The 20,197-nt window shown below is 58.2% G+C and overlaps 2 protein-coding genes across 2 annotated transcripts in view; both read right to left on the minus strand.

Moving 5' to 3' along the window:
- Positions 1 to 311: 311 nt before the first annotated feature.
- LOC125444519 lies at positions 312 to 6,812 on the minus strand. Its single transcript, XM_048516987.1, has 6 exons — positions 5,356 to 6,812; positions 4,871 to 4,983; positions 4,019 to 4,146; positions 2,959 to 3,091; positions 2,781 to 2,848; positions 312 to 2,315 (listed from the first exon to the last, which is right to left on the minus strand). The coding sequence occupies exons 1-6, from the start codon at positions 5,487 to 5,489 to the stop codon at positions 2,115 to 2,117; spliced, it is 777 nt and encodes a 258-aa protein (XP_048372944.1). The 5' UTR covers positions 5,490 to 6,812; the 3' UTR covers positions 312 to 2,114.
- A 93-nt stretch (positions 6,813 to 6,905) lies between these two features.
- The window catches only part of CAMTA2 (calmodulin binding transcription activator 2), a gene marked incomplete at its 5' end in the record, with an annotated part of 30,999 nt that continues 17,707 nt past the window's right edge, over positions 6,906 to 20,197 (minus strand). The window contains 12 exon segments of the mRNA XM_048516850.1: positions 6,906 to 7,753; positions 9,296 to 9,370; positions 10,939 to 11,132; positions 11,988 to 12,008; positions 12,189 to 12,260; positions 12,781 to 12,982; positions 13,106 to 13,296; positions 13,513 to 13,571; positions 13,934 to 14,302; positions 14,517 to 14,820; positions 17,947 to 18,025; positions 19,270 to 19,448. Of these exon segments, the coding sequence (XP_048372807.1) occupies positions 7,690 to 7,753; positions 9,296 to 9,370; positions 10,939 to 11,132; positions 11,988 to 12,008; positions 12,189 to 12,260; positions 12,781 to 12,982; positions 13,106 to 13,296; positions 13,513 to 13,571; positions 13,934 to 14,302; positions 14,517 to 14,820; positions 17,947 to 18,025; positions 19,270 to 19,448 (1,809 nt within the window).

A 20,197-nucleotide genomic window follows, 5' to 3' on the forward strand; every position in this document is an offset into this window, starting at 1 on the left:
AATGGAGGAGATCTATGGCTACCAATCTTGATCCTCCTTGATCTGAGATTGCAAATGCCTTAGCAGACCAGGTGCTCGAGAGCAGCAGCTGCAGAAGGCCCTTGCTTTCACATCCTGCATGTGAGCTCCCAAAGGCACCTGGTGGGCTACTGCGAGTAGCAGAGAGCTGGACTAGATGGACTCTGGTCTGATCCAGCAGGCTAGTTCTTATGTTCTTAACCCAAAGGATTCCTGAAAAGTTAAGAGAGACTTTTAATTTAAAACACACACACACACACCCCTTTAAGGCACTAGTGAACTGAGGCAGGTTCCACATATAAAACAGATTTATTGAACACAAAGATGGAATTAGGAGATATTTCAATGGTGTGTTTAGACTGTGTGCGCCCCCCCCCCCCGCCCCATTCCAGCCCTATTGTTTTCCCGTCACCCAGCGACCAGGCAGGTTCCAGAACTAGTGGGAGGCAGGCTGGGCGTGGGGCTGAGCGTGGTGCCCTGGGGTGGCTGGGTGAGCCATGTGGTTCTGCAGAGATCTGGAGATGCCGTCAGGGCTGCTGCTGCTGCTGGAGGGCTTCCCCCTGTGCTGGGCCTACTGGACGGTGCTCACCACCCTGGTGCTGCTGGTGGTCGGATGGGTCGGGGTGCTCAGGCCCTGGGAGGTCAGTCTAACCAGTGGCTGGGCAACCGAAACCCGGGTCTTGTGGGGCAACAGTCCAAGGTTGGACGGACTGGGCTTCTGGGTTGGAGGAGGGGAGGATGTTAACTCAAGGCTAAGTGAAGAGCTCCAATTGTGGCTGCTGCCAGGTGTGGCCCCAGGGATAAGCCACGCCTTCCTCAGGTGTGCTCCAAGAGGAAACGAAAGCTGGCCGCTGCTCCTCTGTTGCCCTCAAGCAGAGGGGAACTGCATGGTAAGGAAGTGAGCAGAGGCCTTTGCGAGGTAGAGACGTGGGCTTCTCTTTGGAAACTTCAGGTGGGGCCTGCGGAACTCCTCGCCTCATGTTTTGTCCTGCTAGGAAAACCTTTTTTGGGGAGGGGGACACATCACTGATATCTTTCAGCAAAATCCATATGAGTTGGGCCAGTGGGGGGGGGGGCAGAACAAGGGTTAATTTCCCCCCCCCCACTCCTCCTCCTCCCCAGCTGAGCATCATCAAACCACCCCGGCAAGACGGCACCGAAGCAGCTCTGGTGGACGCCCTGCACTTCCTGGACGACGTGATGCAGGAGACCTCACGGTATTTCCAGCAGCTGGAAAGGAGGCGAAGGGAGAGACGAGCCCTCCGGAGAGGCTGGAGCTGAGCAGCCCCGTCACCCCCCCACACACATATTCTAGGGGCAAATCATCAAAATAAATGCCACTGGTGGAGACAAGACAGGTGGCCTGTCTGCCTTTCCCTTGCAGCTGCACCCCCCTTCCTTTCAGAAGTGGGGGCGGGGGATCTGGGTTGCTATGGGCGCAGCTCCACTCGGGCCACGAAACTGCTTCTCCCTCATCCCAAGCAAGTAATGTTGCAGTTATGAACTAGGACAGGTGTGTGTGTCACGATGCTCTCTCCTGCTGCCTCCCAAGAAGTCAGCCCCCTCTTGGCCGTCAGCATCCCCAGAAGACAGTGGTGTTGGGCTGGCAGCAGGGGAGAGGGAGGATAGGACGCAGCCGGCAGCCCCTTTATCCAGAAGGGGCTCTGGAGAGCCAGGATTTTGCTTCTGTTCAAACCACCTGAGCCAGCGCTCCAACAAACAGGACAGGCTTCGAGAGACTTCTGAACACCCTCACTCCCCCCACCCACCCCCACCCTCTAAAACACACACAGGGAAAACAGGTCTGCTTGTCTCCAGCTGGTTCCTTTCCTCTCCCCCCCTTCACCCCCTCCCTCCTCCTCCTGCTCCAGCCAAAGGATCTTGCCCACAAGTCAGCGTTTCCAAAACAGCACCCGCCTCTCCCTCTTCTTGCAGGTGTAGAAACAGCTGGTCTCCTCCCGTCTGCTGCGCTGTATGATTCAGGCCACAGAATCCACACCCACCCCCCCAACAGCCCGTTTCAGGTGGAAACATCCCAGCGCCTCCCCAAATAAGCTGGAGCAGCCCCATGGCTTGAGGCGCTGACCCACTTGCTGCTAGCAGAGCTCTGGGGCACCCGTTTCCCCACCCCCTGCTGCTTCTGGGGGCAGGCCAGCACTGGCCTCACCTCTTGCACCAGCGGGCAGTGCCAGTAGCGCCCCACATTCGGGATCAGAGGGCCAGCGGGGGCCAGGAGAAGCAGTGGGCTGGCTGCACACGATGGGAGCTGGTGTGTTCAGCCGCAGGCTGTGGAGAACCTGGGAGGAGGGAGAGGGAAAGGTGGCGTCAGAGCCTGGAGCCCTCAAGGGCTGGAACCTGCCTGCTGGGGGGGAGTTACAGGAAACACAGAGGGAGGGGGGTACTCGAACCCCTGAAGCGGCCTTGGACAGTGTCAGACCCTCCCTACTGTCTACTTCAGAGTAAAGTCCTTCTTTGGGGGTCTTTGGTGCCAAGGACTGAACCGGGAATCCCCTTGTGCAGAGCATGTGTTTCACCATCCAGCATCTTAAGAACAAGAAACAAACGTGTCCCCCCCCACCACCACCAACCAGAGGCAGAATTAAAAGTGTGAGAGGGCGGTTCACCCCTGGAACATCCTGCCTCTTGATTTAAAAAAGGATTCCCCCTCCTCATGCTGGTGTTTTCAGGTTCAAGCCCCCCCCTCTGTTGGAGCCCCCTTCCCTGGAGCTGTAAGGGTGGGGGCGGGGGGCGAAGGCACCTACTTGTTGGGAGGAGGCAGAGGTGCTGCTGCTGCACACTTGGCATCCCGGGGGCATCGTTGGGGTTGGGCCTGGAAAGAGAGGGGAGGGGAGGGGGTGTCAGGAGGGGCATGGCTGGGCAGGGCGGGCACGCGCCACATGTATCCCCCTCCCCAGCCCAGAGAGACCTTCCTTTGCCCACCTCCACCGGCCTGGGGCAGCATCGGGTCTCCAGGTGAAGTCTGGAAGGGGCTGCTGTCGGCAGCAACGGCAACGGCAGTAAAGACGGTCTGGAAGGAAGGGTGGGAGAGCCTCCATGAGGAAGCAGCGGCTACCTGCAAGGGACCAAGCCAGAGAGAGGGGCAGGTGTGGGTGGGCTGCAGACGGGTGGGGTGGGCAGGCACGGCACCCTCGGCAGCCCTTCCCAGGGACCGTTCCCCCTTGGAAGCTTCAGTTGTGGTCCAAGGATCCCTCAGAGAGGGGCAAGTAACTTCTCCACTTTATGCGTACACACCAACTCCTAGGGCAAGTTTGTTGTGGGGTGTGTGTGTGTGTGTCTTTCCCTCCGTCTCCAGAGCAGATGCAGAGAGTTAATGGTGGGAGAGGCAGAAGTCAGGGAGAAAGGACAAGGAGTAGCCAGGACCATTTGGGGGCCCCAATTCAGTCTTTCAAAGATGGAGGCCACGCTTCTGAGCTGTCTGGAGGTCTCCCCCTCCTTGACCATGGTCGCATTACAACAACCCTGCAAGGAAGGCAGCATGCCTTCCCATGTTATGAGTGGGGGGGGGGAGAAACCTAGGCAGAAGGGGAGAGAGAGAGAGAGAGAGTAGCCACAGGCCCCCGTGCAAGCCCTTGGCCGTGGCAGCCCTCACGCCCAGAGGGAAGGCCAAACAGCAACAACACATCACAGGTTGTATTCAAAACACAGTCAGAAGGTATAAAGGCTGGGAGGGAGGGACAAGCTCCGTCGTCCCTGGTGCTGAGGTGGCCTGGAAGGCCTGCTTGGGGAAGGTGGGAAGGGGGAAACTACTCTGGAGTAGGGGAGGCAGTGATACACAGCCCCCCACCCCAATAAAAAAGGGGAGACTGTGATAATGTGTATGCACAGGGGGGTCCACTTGGAAGGGTAAAAACAGTAGTTCAGGGGAATACCTCATCACCCCCCCCCCACCCCCGCCACTGAATCAGGGGCTTTGCAGGTGCCTCTTTGAGGCCCAGATCCCCGGAATCTCTTCCTTCCAGTAACGCTCACTCACACTTACCTGCTCCAGGTGCCAAAGGCACTGGCAGACGGCTCCTGTGTCTTGCACCCAAGAACGGACAGGAGGGTCCCAAGGTGGGCTCTCTCTCCCCCAGGGATGGGTCTCTGCCCCACTGTCCCATCTAAGCTCTAAAAACAAAGGGAAAAAACCCCACAGACACAGACAAGACCCTTCTCCAGCCCAGGAAGGAGAGACCAGAGAGGAAGCCTCACATGACGAAGACGAAGAGCTGGTTTTTATACCTCGTTTTTCTCAACCTTTAAGGCAGGGGTCTTCAAACTATGGCCCTCCAGATGTTCATGGACTACAATTCCCATCAGCCCCTGACAGCATAGCCAAGTGGTAGGGCTCATGGGAATTGTAGTCTATAAACATCTGGAGGGCCATAGTTTGAAAACCCCTGCTTTAAGGAGTCTCAGAGTGGCTCACAGACACCTCCCCTTCCTGCCCCCGTCCCCAACAGCCACCCTGTGAGGTAGACGGGGCTGAGAAAGTTCGACCAGAACTGTGACTGGCCCAAGGTCACCCGGCAGGCTTCACATGGAGGAGCGGGGAAACGAACCCAGTCCTCCGGATCTGAGTCTGCCACTCTTAACCAGTGCACCACGCTGGAAGGAAGAATCCTATGAAGACTCCCACAGGTAGCCCCACCTGTACTGCACTGGGATTCAACCCACCAATCTTCTCGGAGCACCAAGGGAGATGCCCTCCTCCAAGAACAGGCCTCTGAGCATGTGCAAAGCTCACTGCAACTAGTCTGCTCTCGTTTGCATGCTAGGCGTGTGGAGTCCCAATTTCTCTCTTTCAGAAACCAGCCTGAGGACCCCCCCTCCACCCCCACCCCCAACCCACCTGTGCAGCCTGGAAAACAGCCGTTATCCGGCCACTCATCCGGGCCCTGCCGACATCGCCAGAGTTCATGTGTGTGGCGTTGCAACGGGTGGCCGATGGCTGGATCCCACCACCTGTGAGAAAGGGGGGTCAGCAAATGTGGCAAGCAGCAGCCGATGTCCCCTGATCCTAAAATAGGATTCCAAGAGGGGTCTGTGTCGTCCAGCATCCTGCCCCACTCAGAGGGCCAAACACCAAGAACGGAGGCCAAGGCCTTCCCGGGACTGGGGTTCAGGGATAGACTGCCTCTTCACGTGGAAGTTCGCTCCAGTCCCCGGGGCGAGTGGCCACTGCTGGGCTTCTCCTCCACAAATCTTCCCAGCGCCCCCCCCCCCCCCCGTAAAGCCTGCCTCTGCTTGCGGCCATCGCTGCATGCTCTGGTGGAGAACTTTGCATGCTCCCCAGCCTACTCACTCCCAAGCTACAGTGCTGGGCTCCCAACTCACCCTCGACCACGTTCCTGGCAGTCTTCACCACAAGACTCCTCGGAGTCTGCAGAAAAGTCTTCTGGGGAGGACAACTCTTCCTCTTCTTCCTCCTCCTTTTCCGTGTCCCAGAACCGGTGCTGTGAGTCCAACATTTCTGCAAGGCCCGGACAAAAACAGACCAAAGCTGGGTTCTTTGGTGGGCCGTCCTGCAACCGACTCTTCCCACCTTCCTCAGAGCTCAGGTCCAACCCAACCCTCTCCTGCCTTCTTATTCAGGGGAATTCTGCTCACCTGGACTGAAGGTTTGCATCAGCCTACAAGCCATTTGTAGCTCATTCCCATGAGGTGGGGGGTGGGGGCAGGGACTGAACTGCGGGTGGGGCCCAGAGAGTTTTGGGGGCTGGTGAAGGTCTGGGCTGGGCCAGTGGGAGAGGAAGGCAGTGCCTTAATTTAATTTTCTTGGGACCAAAAGACTTCTTTATTATTCAGCAATCCACAGGTTGGCTCAGCCAGCCGCTTGACAATGGTGTAAATGCGCAAGCAGGGCGGATCCCTCCCCCTTGGGCTCCTTCTCACCTTTGCTGGGGGGGGGGCGAGGTCTGTCGAGGGGTCCCGCCAGCAGGCAGGCCTTTGGGGAGGGCTAGTTTAGGGAAGTTGGGGGGACACGATAGAGGCCGGCCCATTGCATTTCGTGAGGGGGGGGGCCTCTGGGACTGACGGGGTCCAGGGAGCAGGCTTCAGGCTCCTGCCTCTCCCCCCACCCCACTCGACCCCCCAGCACACCCGGCATGGGCGACAGCAGGCCAGCTGTGGGATTGGATCAACTCCTAGAGAACTCCCATCAGCACCTCCTGGCCCTGGTGCATAAAGGGAGCCTCCCCATCCAGGGGCAGTCAACTACAGACTCACAGAGCTAGGGGGCAACTTTGGGGGGAGGGGAGGGCCTCGGTCTCTGAACCTTCCTGTTGGCCCTCTGCTTGGTGACTGGGTGGACCGGGAGGCTGGAGTCAAGGGGTGACGGTTTGGATCCTGCAGGGCTCTTTCGTGCTTAGTCCCTTGATGGTCTTCCAGGACGGCCTCTGTCGATCTGTCTTCTCAGCACATCTTCTCCTCACCTCATATTCACAACAGCCCTGTGAGGAAGGCTGTGCTGAGAGTGCTTAGCTCAAATCGGCTTCAGGGTGGGTGGGTGGGTGGGGGTGAGCGCGGCCACTCTGATCCCAACCAAGCCAGGAGACCCCCAGCGGTGGGGTCGAGATTCCTTTGCTCTTTTGGGAACCCCAACAAACTCCCTTGGAAGCCTGGACTCCCAGAACCCCCCCCCCCGGGTGGGGGCAGGCTTTGCTCTCTAGGAAGCCTGGGTGGCCCCCCAGGGCAAGGGGAGAAGCAGAGCCCCCGCCCCCTGTGGCCAGGGCTGCTATGGCGGGGTCTTCCCCAGTCAATATGCTCCCCGTTAAAGAAGCTCTCCCCCCCTCCCCCTGTCTTCCAGTGGAAATCTGCAGCCCCCCCTCCCCCCCACCCCCGCCGGCCCTTGTGAGGAAGGACACCAGACCAGCCTTTGCCTCGCCTCTTTTTCCTGCTGTTTAATGTAAATTTGTACAAACAAAACAAAGTTCATGCAAAAATGTAGAAAGAACGGAGGGCCGGAACGCGGAGGGGTGTGTGTCGCTGTCCGGGTGGGAGGGAGCGCGACCCCCAAATAAAAGCCCATGCATCTCCCCCCACCCACCCCACCCCACCCACCCCACGCGAGGCAGGAGTGCTCCACATTAAATAGATTCTGAAGTACAACCTTTTATGTTACAAATATGTACAGGAGGCGGGGGGGGGGAAGCCTGCCTGGAACCCCCCCAACTATGTACACGTGTGGAAGGAGGAGTGGAAGGGAGTAATGGGGGGGGTGTTTCAAAAGTGCATTGCAAAGGACAGGGAATACAAAGTCCGCGAGGGTTCCGCGTGGGGTGGGAGCGAGGGGGTGGGCCGTGAGCAGAGAGACCACTAAGGGTGCCCTCAAGGGATCGCCCATCAGGAGCCCCCCCCACACCGAAGCCCTGGGCAGAAAAGAGAGACTTGGCACGGATCGAAGGCAAAGCATGCGTAGGTGGGGGTCGGGGTGGGCTGGACCCCCTTCTGGGGCCTCAGTGCTGGCATTCGGGAAAGGGGGCCTCTGAGCATTTCCCCCCTCCCCAGGAAGAAGAGGAGGGGACAGACAGACAGCAGTCTTTCCACGGCCCGTCCTATTGCACAGTCCGGGGTGGGGGGCGGGGAGTGGGCAGCTAGGCTCGGATCCTCCAAGGGGCCTCATCTGGGGTTAAGACTCTTCGGTGGTGGCCCAGCGCAGTCCGGCTCCGGCTAAGTGGCCACGCTCCGCTTCTGAGTAGCTTCCACCTCCTGCCGCTGTTTCAGCTCCTTCATCCTGCGCATAAGAACATAAGAACATAAGAACTAGCCTGCTGGATCAGACCAGAGTCCATCTAGTCCAGCACTCTGCTACTCGCAGTGGCCCACCAGGTGCCTTTGGGAGCTCACCTGCAGGAGGTGAAAGCAATGGCCTTAAGAACATAAGAACTAGCCTGCTGGATCAGACCAGAGTCCATCTAGTCCAGCTCTCTGCTACTCGCAGTGGCCCACCAGGTGCCTTTGGGAGCTCACAGTCAGGAGGTGAAAGCAAGGGCCTTCTGCTGCTGCTGCTGCTCCCGAGCACCTGGTCTGCTAAGGCATTTGCAACCTCAGATTAAAGAGGATCAAGATTGGTAGCCATAGATTGACTTCTCCTCCATAAATCTGTCCAAACCCTTTTTAAAGCTATCCAGGTTAGTGGCCATAACCAGAAGGGCAAGAATCAAGCATTTGGGGGGGGGGGGGGATAAGTGCTCCCCTCTTGACAGCCCCTCAGCTCAGAGGAGACCCCCTGCAAGACTGCAAAAGGGAGACGGCCTCTCTGTAAACAATTACAGATTACTCAAGACAGTCAGCCAAGCTGCACACGGTCTCCTGGCTGGGGAGCAAAGGGCTGGGTCAGGCAGTCTCAGGAGCAAGGGGGCTGCCCCTCAAATGGGACAATTCACATTTCCTGCCCCCCACCCCAGATGCAACATAACGTTTCTCCTGAGGGCGAGGCCAACAGCGATGCAGCCACGTCTGGTCAGCTGGAACCGGCAGTGGTGCTCCAGGGACTCAGGCAGAGAAGCGTCATGGCCAGCACTACAGATGCCACCCAGGGCTGAGCTGGCCACTCAGGGGCTCTGGCCCTGCTGGACCTCCCCCCATCACCCTTCAGAGGGGTGGTCCCGGGCAGCAGTTTGTTCTGCATGTGGCCCCCTCCCCCAGCCAAGGAGCAGTAGGTCCAGGCCAGAATCACAAACGGAACAATGTGTTGTCGAAGGCTTTCACAGCTGGATTCAACTGGTTGTGGTGGGTTTTCCGGGCTGTGTGGCCGTGGTCTGGTGGATCTTGTTCCTAACCTTTGGCCTGCATCTGTGGCTGGCATCTCCAGAGGTGTCTCACAGAGGGAAGTCTGTTACACACTGTGTCCAGTGAACAGACTGTGTAACAGACTTTCCTCTGTGAGACACCTCTGAAGGCTGCTCAGCCGTCTGATGCTTTGATCAAACGTTAGGAACAAGATCCCCTCAGACTGCCTGTGCCTTCTCCCACCACAATAACTAGCGGAATTTCTTAATTCACACAGTGGAGCCTCGACCATCTCTATGGGGGTGGGATTTCCTCTGCTGGCCCGTACTGCTTCCTGTGATGCAGACACGGTCTTTGGAGCTTGTATCGTGATTAACATGAACCATAACGATGGCATTTTAAAATCTCCCTCCAAAGCTACCACCCAGGGAGGGGCAGCTTCCAGTCTCTGAATACAACCCCCCCGGGAGGGAGGCTCACAAGCACTTGGATCCCAAGAAGGCTGAAATGTTTCCCTCCTCCTCCTCACCCCCCACGCCCATACCTGTGCCGGCAACGTCGCAGGAACCTCATGATCTTGCGCGCGGCCTGATCTTGCTTCTTGGTGAGGAACGTCCCCCTGTTGAGAGAAATGGAGAGATGGGGGCTGGCGGACGCTCACCGGACACTAAGATCGGTGGCCAGGAGAGAGCTTCTGGCAGGCCTGACACACACACACACGCACGCACACACGCACGCACACACACACGCACACACACACACCGTGCTCTGCCTCCTTGCATGTTGGCCGAGGTCACAGAATAGGAACCAAAGTGGCCAACCTCACGTCTGGGATCCTTGGCAGAAATGACTGGCGACCGAGAGGGATTTGCACACAAGACAAGGAATGTGTGAGTCTTGGAGACTCGGGTGTGGGTGGGAAATGCTGTCCAGTTGCAGTTAAGAGGTGGGTCTTTAAGGCAAGAGTCGTTCTGAAGTGGTTTGCCATGGCATAACCACCCTGGACTTCCTTGGTGGTCTCCCATCCAAGTAGTAACCAAGGCCACCCCAGCTTAGCTTCCACAATCTGAAGAGAGCCAGCTGGCCTCGGCCTTCCCGGCCAGAGCCTCAAATTCCAGCAGAAACTTTTGTGGACTGGAGGAATCCTGGGAAGGAATCCTGAAGATTCTCCAGTTTAGGGGAAGGCAAACATCCCATTCCTCCACAGTATAACGCCGTTACAACGCCATTATAACGCTGGAGATGGCCGTTATAACGCGGCTGCTGACCCCACCCGGCTGCCTCCCTCCCACCCGAGCTGAGGGCTGCACCTGCATCACCGTCAGCCCCTCCCCGTCTATCAGAGCCCCCCCAATGACGACATTTAGCTCCTTGCCGGGCTAAACTCTGGAGAAGGGGCCTCAGTTTCCTGCCCTCCTAACTCAGGAAAGGAGACCCTGGCCAAGGTTTCCTGGACAGCATCTGGAGAAGACGCCTGTGGCACCCATGCCGGGGAAAGGCAACGTCACTGGGCTAAAAGTGCTGCCCCCCCTCCCACCCCCACCCCACGGCAGAAGAGATAACATAGCTCTAGGTCAGTGATGGTGAACCTTTTCGAAACTGAGTGCCCAAATTGCAACCCAAAACCCACTTATTTATCGCAAAGTCCCAACACGGCAATTTAACCTGAATGCTGAGGTTTTAGTTTAGAAAAAACGGTTGGCTCCAAGGCGCACGTTACTCGGGAGTAAGCTTGGTGAAGCAACCGTGCAACACTTCGAATGGGTGAATCACGACCCTAGGAGGGTTTACTCAGAAGCAAGCCCCATTGCCAGCAACTGGAGCCATCTCCCAGAGTGGGAAGCGATGCAAACGGCCCAGTTTTAGATGTGGGTGTGTGTGGGGGGATTTTCCACCCCCCACATTACTCAGTCCCTGTGCATGTGCCCACACAGAAAGGGCTCTAGAGTGCCACCTCAATCTAATATGCATGCCATAGGTTCGCTAATCATGCCTTTAGGTCCGGGCAGGGGTCCAGCAGGGGAGAGGAGCTGCCGGCCGTGTGTGTTGAGAGAGGGCCAGACAGGTGGGCACCATGCCAGCCAGGCCTGGAGAGGGAGGTGGGGGGGCAGCCTGGCCAACACTGGGGGAGAGATTTGCCGGCTGCCCGGTTCTGCTGGGGGGGGACCCGGGAGTCCTGGTACCCACTTGATCTTCTGCTGCATGGCGGACGAGCCGCGGTGGCCCTGCTTCAGTTTCTCATACTCCTTGTAGCTGCGGTAGTACTGCTGGATCAGGACCGCCGCCCGCCGGCTCTGCTGGAACCTCTTCTGCTCGTAGTAGCTGCGGAACTTGCTCTGGATCAAGATGGCCGCCTGCGTCATCTTCTTGTAGAGGGCATACTGTGCCGGGAAGCAGGGGGAGGGTTAGATAGGCTGGCCAGACGTCCCGCTTTTGGTGGGACAGTCCCACCTTAAAACAACTTGTCCCACGTCCCGCGGGTTTTTTCAAGTGTCCCGGTTTTTGGAAGGCTGCCGCACTGCCTTCTTACAGAGCACCAAGGCAGTCGCTGCAGCCTCCCTGCGCGTGGTAATAATAGAGCACTGACGGGCTACAGGGTGCTCCCGCTTCCTGCCCTTCTCATTGCTGGGCAGGAAACGAGAGCCTCTGGTGAAGGCAATGGCGCTCCTAACGACTGCAACGCGCCAAGATAAGGCAGCCGTACGTCATCCCGGCCTCCACAAAGCAATTCATCTGGTCACCTTAGGGTTAGAGTTAGGCCACAAATAAGGGGCTTCCACTGTGGACCCCCAGACCCTGACCAATGATGGCTGGCGGTGCCTGCAGACCCTCCCCCCACCCCGCATGCTCTCCCTCGCCCCTCCATCATGGTCAAGAGGGCCTGGCATCCTAGACAGAGTCACCCTTTGGCATAAACAATATCCTAGCAAGAAGAACTCTGGGAATAAATGGGGGGAAGGAAATGCTACTGACTCCCCCCACCCACCCACAAAGCCCACCCTCTGGGCTGCAAATACCCTGACCCTAAAGCTACAGAGGATCTCAGCCATGGTAGGGTCTATCGGTGATGGTTCTCTGTTCACCCCGCCCCCCCAAAAAAACTCTTCCTTATTGGTGCTCTCTAGCAAGAGGCAGACTTTTTCCCCGGGGGAGGGGGGGGGATGAAAGCTGCCCTGAGGCCCACTCCCCCTGCCCCTGTGCCAGCAGAATCCATGCCACCCACCACACTCGTTTACCTTCAGCGCAATCCAGGTTAGCTTGCAAGACAAAGAGAGAGGGAAGGGGCACTGGTTAGTTGGCAGGGGGTGCAAACAGGCGTGCGATCCTAGAGATTCCCTGGTGGGGTTTTCAGTGGGGGGGGGGGAGCAGCACAAGCCATCCAGGGCAGAAACAACAACTCTGAAGACAACCCCCTAGTCCTCTGACCCAAACTATACCTGTTTATATTTGCGGTAGCATCTCTGGATGACGGCAGCAGCAACCTCTTGCTGTTCCTTCAGCCGGCGGCCCTGCAAAAGATTGGGGGGGGGGGGGAGTGAAGGCCTTTTCTTCATGCACTGCTGACCACAGGTTTTCTCACTGGTCAAATTTTGTATGTTTGTATATTTGAAATTAACAAAACTCATCAAACTGGCCCTGCCTCTTTGCATCTCCGCCTCAATGTTACATCACTTGCTCAATATGATAAAGAGAGAAAAAATTCCTTTTGAAAACAGAGGAGGAGGGGGAGGAGGGGGAGGAGGGGGAGGAGGAGGAGGGGGAGGGGGAGGAGGGGGAGGAGGGGGAGGGGGAGGAGGAGGAGGGTTAGCGTTATTCCTTTTGAAAACAGAGGAGGAGGAGGAGGAGGGGGAGGAGGAGGAGGGGGAGGGGGAGGAGGAGCAGGAGGGGGAGGAGGAGGAGGAGGAGGAGGAGGAGGAGGAGGAAATGGCTGCAGGGGAGGTTGGGCCAGGAGCTTGCTGGGGCAGAGAAATAAAGACCCAAGAAAGGGCAGTACAGCGTGAGGGCGGAGAGGGCAGAGCTACAGCGCACCTTGTATTTGCGGAAGGCCGTCTGGATGATTTTGGCAGCCTCGTAGAGCTCCCGCTGCTCGTGGTCGGACAGCGTCAGCAAGGCGAACTCGCTCTCCATCTTCCCGTTGGCTGAAGCGTTGAGGAACTCGGCCCAGCTGGCCACTGTGGGGGGCGGGGGCAGGCGTTCAAAGGACAGCTCCCCCAGCGGGGAGGGCAGGGGGCTGAGGCAGGAGCGGCTGGTGGGCGAGGCGGCCAAGGGCCTGCAAGAGAAGGCTGTGGGTGAGCAGGCCTTGCTCTCCGCCCTGGGGTCCGCAGCCTCCAGGAAAGGGAAGGTGCACCCAGACCTGCATGGGGAGGAGGAGGGCAGCTGGTCCACGTTCTCCAGGTAGCCGGCCAGCCAGGACATGGTCTCGCTCAGGCCCAAGTTCCCCGGCCGCTCTCGGAGCGGGGCCTCGGCTGAGCTGAAATCCTCCTGCTGCTTGATGCGTTCTGGGGTGGCCTCGATGATCTGTTTGGCCAGAGTGATCACGTCCACCTGTGAGGGGGGGGAGGGGGGGAGAGAGACAGAGGGGCAGGCATCAGGGCACTGGGGGGCCCTTGGGACTCCTTGGAAGAGAGGCCGGGTAGCAGGGAGGAGCATTGCGATGGGGCACTTCTCCCCAAATCGGCCTCTGGGATACAGGGAGTGGCTCCAGACCCAGGATGAGAGGCAGGGAGGGGTGGATTCTCAGAAGCACAAATTTCCCCCCACTGAGGACCCAAGGGGGCTTCCACCGTTCCCCTTTCCTTCACCTGACCTACTCATCAGCCCTGTATGGTGGGAAAGTCTCAGAACATGGAACCCAGCAGGGGGATTCGAATCCGGATCTCTTTGGTCCGAGGCCGACCTTCTAACCCGTGGTGGCGAACCTTTGGCACTCCAGATGTTATGGACTACAATTCCCATCAGCCCCTGCCAGCATGGCCAGTTGGCCCTGCTGGCAAGGGCTGATGGGAACTGTAGTCCATAACATCTGGAGTGCCAAAGGTTTGCCACCACTTAACCCCTGCACCGCTCCAGCTCCCTAGACTGAACAGTGCGGAGGGGGTGGCCTCATTTTTGAAAAAAGGCTTGGGGGTGGGGTCAATGGCAGAAGGGGGTCTGCGTCCTGCCTGGCCGCCCCTCCCATTACCTGAGCTGGACTTTCTGTCAATGGGCAGGTAGTCCTGGATTTTCACCGTGTTTTCCCCGTAGCTCAGCAACTCTGGCTCCAGGTCTGCTTTGGGGCCCCCCACCGGCCTTCCCGTCGCCCCCACCTCATCGTAGTCCATGAAGAAGGGGGTGTGAGGCAGGCCGGGGGAGCTGGCGTTCTCCTGCAGGTACCAGCTGGCCACGTGCCCAGGGGCGGGAGGGCCCTGGCAGACGTCCATGGCCCCCTCGGCTTCAGGGCTGTAGGCGGGCGACTCCCGCAGCGCAGAGCCACTGGAGTAGGCCGAGGTGATGGACACCGAACCCTCGGAGAGCTCAGAAGGGGACGAGACGCCGCTGGCAGTGCTGAGCCCTGAGGGGAAGGGAGGCAGGGGGGGGATGTTTGCCTTCTGGAACTGAATTGAATTGAAGGAGGGGATGCGAAGCCCACCCCCCATTCCCCCCCACCCCGGAACCTGAAAGGCAGGCTGATATGATATGGTAGCAAGTGCGGGGAAGACAGCAGCTTCCTGTTCTGACCCACAAGCCCTTCCCATCTCTCCCCCCCCCCCCGCCAGGCCCCCTACCTGTGTCTGGACTGGCCGAAAGCGGGGAGGGGATGCGCAGGGCTTCCACGGGGCGCCGGGGGCCGGGGCCAGCCTTGACAGAGCCCCCTGGAGCCTCCCCCAGGTGGTCCAGGCCCGGCTGCTCAGGAGGCCCCTCCTCTTGCCGCTGCAGTTCCTCCAGGCACGTGGCCAGCTTGACGTGGCCACGGGAGCGGGCCACGGTGAGTGGGAGGCGGCCCAGAGAGTCCGGGATGGAAAGGGCCTGGCTGTTCCAGTGGTAGAGTAGCCGGGCGGCGTCCAAGTGGCCGAGGGCGCAGGCCCACATCTAGTGAGGAAGGGAAAGGGCTGTGAGAGGCTGCGGGAGACTCAGCGCTCAGAGTGGGCCCCCAAGACCAGGACCGTCTCATCCCGTTCCCCCCCCCCCCGCCACAAAGGCCAGCTGGTCACTCTGAATTCAGAAGCGAAGGAATCTTGGGCCTGGTGAGTAAGAACATTACCTACCTACCTACCTACCTACCTACCTACCTACCTACCTACCTACCTACCTACCTACCTACCTACCTACCTACCTACCTACCTACCTACCTACCTACCTACCTACCTACCTACCTACCTACCTACCTACCTACCTATTTATTTATTGGTTATATTTATATACCACCCTCCCCGAAGGGCTCAGAACATAAGAACATAAGAACGAGCCTGCTGGATCAGACCAGAGTCCATCCAGTCCAGCTCTCTGCTACTCGCAGTGGCCCACCAGATGCCTTTGGGAGCTCACGTGCAGGATGTGAAAGCAATGGCCTTCTGCTGCTGCTGCTACTGCTCCTGAGCACCTGGTCTGCTAAGGCATTTGCAACTTGGATCATGGATCATGGAGTATTTGGATCATGGGAGACTACCAAGGAGATGCAGGGATGCCACGCGGAGGGAGCCATCGGCAAACCACCTCTGGAGATCTCTCACCACAAAAACCCTTTAAGGATCGCTACAGATCGGCTGCGACTGGACAGCACGTCCCACCAAGCCTGTTTGTGCTGTGAAAACCGGGGCAGAGTCTGTCAGAGAGACAAAGTCTTCCAAGGCCTGGCTGGGAACCCAGAAAACACCCGACCTGCAGGAAATCCAGCTTCTTTTTCTGTCTGGATCAAGTTCCTCTCTTCCATGTCAGGGGAGTCTGAAAACGTGGCTTCTGGTGCAGAGGACAGCAGAGGCATGGGGTGGGGGGGTGGGTGGGGAGGGGAAGTGCTCCTTGGAAGGCAGAGCTTTCAAGCATAACACTGCATCAAATCCATTTTCCTGCTCACCCCCCCTTGCCCCCGCAATGCCCCCCTTTCTCCCAAAACATCCATTTTCTCCACAAGCCCCCCTTCCCCACTTCCCATGAGGACTGGACAGAAAATCCCAGCGCTTAACATCCAAAGCAGATCACACAAATGTGGGCTTTCCCTGCCCTCCCTAGTGGGATTTTGTCAGGGGGGATCCTGCATCTGCCACCCCTTAGCTCAGAACAGCCGCCCTCCTTGCTGTTGTCTGCCTGGGACCCCAGCCGCTCCCCAGAGACCCTGCAGCAGCCCTTGACACGGGGGGGGGGGGGGGCTTCCTCGCTGGGCTGGAACCGGAGGCCTCCTACAGCTCAGCAGATGTTTCCCCGCTTTACGCCTGAAGTGGCCTCATCCTGAACCAGGCTGCATGTTCGTCATAGTCAGCACTGTCCACAGCCCCTCCTGTCTTCCACTGGCTCTTCTACTGGGCCAGACCCTCCCACTGCTTGGAGAACTGTCCACCTAGAGCAGAGGTCTGCAACCTGTGGCTCTCCAGATGTTCATGGGCTACAATTCCCATCAGCCCCTGCCAGCATGGCCAATGGGCTACAATTCCCATCAGCCCCTGCCAGCATGGCCAATGGGCTACAATTCCCATCAGCCCCTGCCAGCATGGCCAATGAATACAATTGCCAGCCCCTGCCAGCATGGCCAATGGGCTACAATTCCCATCAGCCCCTGCCAGCATGGCCAATGGGCTACAATTCCCATCAGCCCCTGCCAGCATGGCCAATGGGCTACAATTCCCATCAGCCCCTGCCAGCATGGCCAAAGGGCTACAATTCCCATCAGCCCCTGCCAGCATGGCCAATGGGCTACAATTCCCATCAGCCCCTGCCAGCATGGCCAATGGGCTACAATTCCCATCAGCCCCTGCCAGCATGGCCAATGGGCTACAATTCCCATCAGCCCCTGCCAGCATGGCCAATGGGCTACAATTCCCATCAGCCCCTGCCAGCATGGCCAATGGGCTACAATTCCCATCAGCCCCTGCCAGCATGGCCAATGGGCTACAATTCCCATCAGCCCCTGCCAGGCGTAGCTCAAGGCTGACCCTGGGAGCAGGCAGCCCTGGGCAAAACCACAAAGTTGGATGCCCCCCACCCCCCCATGGGCGACCACTCCACCATGACAAAATTTTGCACCAGGACATTGGTGCCTGCAGGGGGTGCATTTTTAGACATATCAGCACCAAAATTTCTGTTTCCAATAGGAGATGGGGGCCTGGTTGCCGAGGGGTCCACTTAACTGGCCCCCTGAGCCAAAACTGCACCAAACTCTGGGGGTGCCATCATCTCCAGATGATACCCTGAAATTTTGGTGCCAATACAATACATCCAAAATGCACCCCCTGCAGGAACATCCTAGAAATTTGCCCAAGAATCTTTGTTTTGTTGAGTTTTCTGCATTGCTGTCAATGGGGGGGGGTTGCAGGCGTAGAGGCACATTTCTGAAGGCACAGGTGAAAACTTTCAGGGTCTCATCGGAGACTGCCTAATATTACTCCCAAAGTTTGGTGCAGTTTGGTTCAGGGGGCCCAAAGTTATGGACCCTCGAAACTGTAGCCCCTATCTCCTGTGCGTCCATTGGAAACAATGGGATAGGGCACCCCTTTGGGGAGTCCATAACTTTGGACTCCTGAACAAACCTCACCAAACTTGAGGCTGCTATAAGGACGAACTTCCTGATACGCTAATTTACAGTGCTAGCCTAAAAACTGCGCCCCCTGCAGGCCAAAAATGGAAAACCACTAAAATACCCCAAAACGAACCTAGCATTTTGATGCCCCCCACAAGGTGATGCCCTGGGCAGCTGCCCACCTTGCCCAATGGGCATTACGCCAGTGGCCCCTGCCAGCATGGCCAATGGGCTACAATTCCCATCAGCCCCTGCCAGCATGGCCAATGGGCTACAATTCCCATCAGCCCCTGCCAGCATGGCCAATGGGCTACAATTCCCATCAGCCCCTGCCAGCATGGCCAATTGGCCATGCTAGCAAGGGCTGATGGGAATTGTAGTCCATGAACATCTGGGCTGATGGGAATTGTAGCCCATGAACATCCTTGACCCAGAGGCATCTGTATCCCGCCTGGCTGGGCTCCCCATCTCCACCGAAGTCCACTCACCAGAGGGGTGCAGGAGAAATGGTCCACGTTCAGGGGGTCCACCTCTTGCTCCAGATCCAGGCTCTGAGCATTGATGTTTCTATCAGGAGGAAGCACAGCAGCGTCAGGGGGCATCCCTTTCCACAACTATCAACCAAGTGAGGCAATTAGGACACTCACTGGGTGGAAGAGTAGGGCGTAAACGCAGCAAACAACTAAACGAGATGACTCTTTGACAGCCTGGCATCAATCCCTCTAGCCCGACTCATGCCAAAAGCTACATGTTACTTTGCTGGGAACTGGGAACTTGTTTCTCCAGCACGTGTGGCCCTGATCTAGAACTGGACTGTAGACCGGCCAAGAAGGGGATTCAGCCCCGAAGGGCATTTTTAGCCCTGTTGGGGAGGGAGGTTAAGAACATAAGAACATAAGAAAGAGCCTGCTGGATCAGACCAGAGTCCATCTAGTCCAGCACTCTGCTACTCGCAGTGGCCCACCAGGTATCTTAGGGAGCTCCCATACAGGAGGTGAAAGCAATAGGCTTCTGCTGCTGCTGCTCCCGAGCACCTGGTCTGCTCAGGCATTTGCAAGGTTGCTTGTGCACGTGTAAAACTCCCCAAAGCAAGGCAAACGGGGCCATCCCCCTCTCCACCGCCTGGGCCTCAGGCCTGATCCGAGCACACTTGGGTGGCTGTTGCTAGGAGTCAGAAAGGTGCACTCCAGGCCTGACTCTGAAAAATCTACCTTCCCTGCAGGCCTCTGGCTTTTTGAAGCGCTGCCAAGTGTCAGGAGGACCCAGAAGCCAAAGCTGGAATCAGGAGAAGGCCCTCTCAGCACGGTCCAGGATCACCTGGATCTGTGAGACCAGAGCCACTGCCCCACCTGTCTGGGACTAAGGCAAGACCCTGCTGCTTGCAGTGGGGGCCCTGCACAAGCCCAAGGCAACCTGGTGGCTTACCACGAGGTGCACCTGATCCCACAGGAAGCAGCCCTCCCTCTGAATCAGAGCTTTGCTCCAGCAAGGTCAGCCTGGTCCGTTTGGACAGGCAGCATCTCTCCAGGGTCTCTCTCAGGTGGAGGGGGGGGGGGGTTCCAGCCATCACCTCCCGCCTACTCCCTGCTAGTTGGCAACGCTGGGACTGAACTTGGGAGCGTCTTCTGCATGCCAAGTTGATGCGATGCTCGCCCACGGAGCTACGGCCCCTCCCTCAATGGAGGGCACGTGAGGCTGCATGTCTTTATCAAGTGGCACACGTATGTTTCACTTTGTAGGTTGCTTTGAATCTCCCGGGTGCAAGTTGAAATACTGAAATAAATAAATACTGCAAAGACAGGATGACTCACCGCCACTTGATGAGGGTCTCGATGAGGCGGGTGTAGCCTTGTGCCGCAGCCAAGTGCAGCAGCGTCATCCCCCGGAAGCTGACGTGGTGGACGAGCGTCTCTGAGCGCAGCCAACAGGACCGAGACATCATCTTTTCGCACAGAGCCACAATGCGGTCCTCAAAGGAGTCCGAAGCAGCCTGGGGCCAGGGGGGATTGGGGGGGGGGGTTGGTCAAGAGGAAGGCTCACCCTGGGGCTACACGCATGAGAGGTGACCTCCCAAGCCCAGCTGCCCCCCCCCCCCCCCCCCCCCCCCCGCTATCAACCCTGGGGGCTTTGCCCTGCCTGGCTCTCAGCCGGCTGCTGCTACAAAAGACGCCTGGCAAAAGGAGCAACAATCAAAGGTCAGGCCATAGCAGCTGCCGAGCATTGAGTTACCCCAGGCCCAATCCCCCCCCCCACACACACACCACCACACATGCCACAACCACCAATGGCCAGTTATAAACACCCAGGGAAGAGGTATTTGGGGGCAAGAAACAGAACGCAGGCTTTGGAGGCAGAGGGGCTGACATCAGACAAAGCAATGACTTCAGCGGGCGGGCGGGCGGGCGGGCGGGCGGGCGGGCAGGCGGGCGGGACTTCATGACTGCCTGGGGTGTGGCAGCCTCTCCCCCCCGTTACCCCCAAGCAAGATGCTGTGGAGTCCAGCCCCCAGCAGCAACTGGAGAGGCTGGAATGCTGACTGACCCTGGCAGGAAAGCCAAACCAAAGAAAGACCTCTCGGCATCGCTCCTGTTTCTGGGGCAGACTGACCCACGGGACACTGAGCCCTGGCACACGCTGGCTCTCACGTAAGCGCCCACTGCCCCGCAGCTGACGAGGTTCCCTGTTGCGGGCAATGGCCCCTTTGGGGACAGCAAGACCCAGTCCCACAGGGCAGGAACT

Source organism: Sphaerodactylus townsendi, linkage group LG15, assembly GCF_021028975.2.
Source record: "Sphaerodactylus townsendi isolate TG3544 linkage group LG15, MPM_Stown_v2.3, whole genome shotgun sequence".
NCBI classification, from domain to species: Eukaryota; Metazoa; Chordata; class Lepidosauria; order Squamata; family Sphaerodactylidae; genus Sphaerodactylus; species Sphaerodactylus townsendi.

Bases quoted from the DNA above. Each gene is read 5' to 3' on its own strand.
- LOC125444519 (XM_048516987.1), bottom strand. From the start codon at position 5,489: ATGTTGGACTCACAGCACCGGTTCTGGGACACGGAAAAGGAGGAGGAA. The intron at 4,984-5,355 runs GTGAGTTGGGAG...CCTTTCTCACAG, and splicing joins TGCCAGGAACGTGGTCGAGG to GTGGTGGGATCCAGCCATCG. The intron at 2,849-2,958 runs GTGGGCAAAGGA...CTCTCTTTCCAG, and splicing joins GCTGCCCCAGGCCGGTGGAG to GCCCAACCCCAACGATGCCC.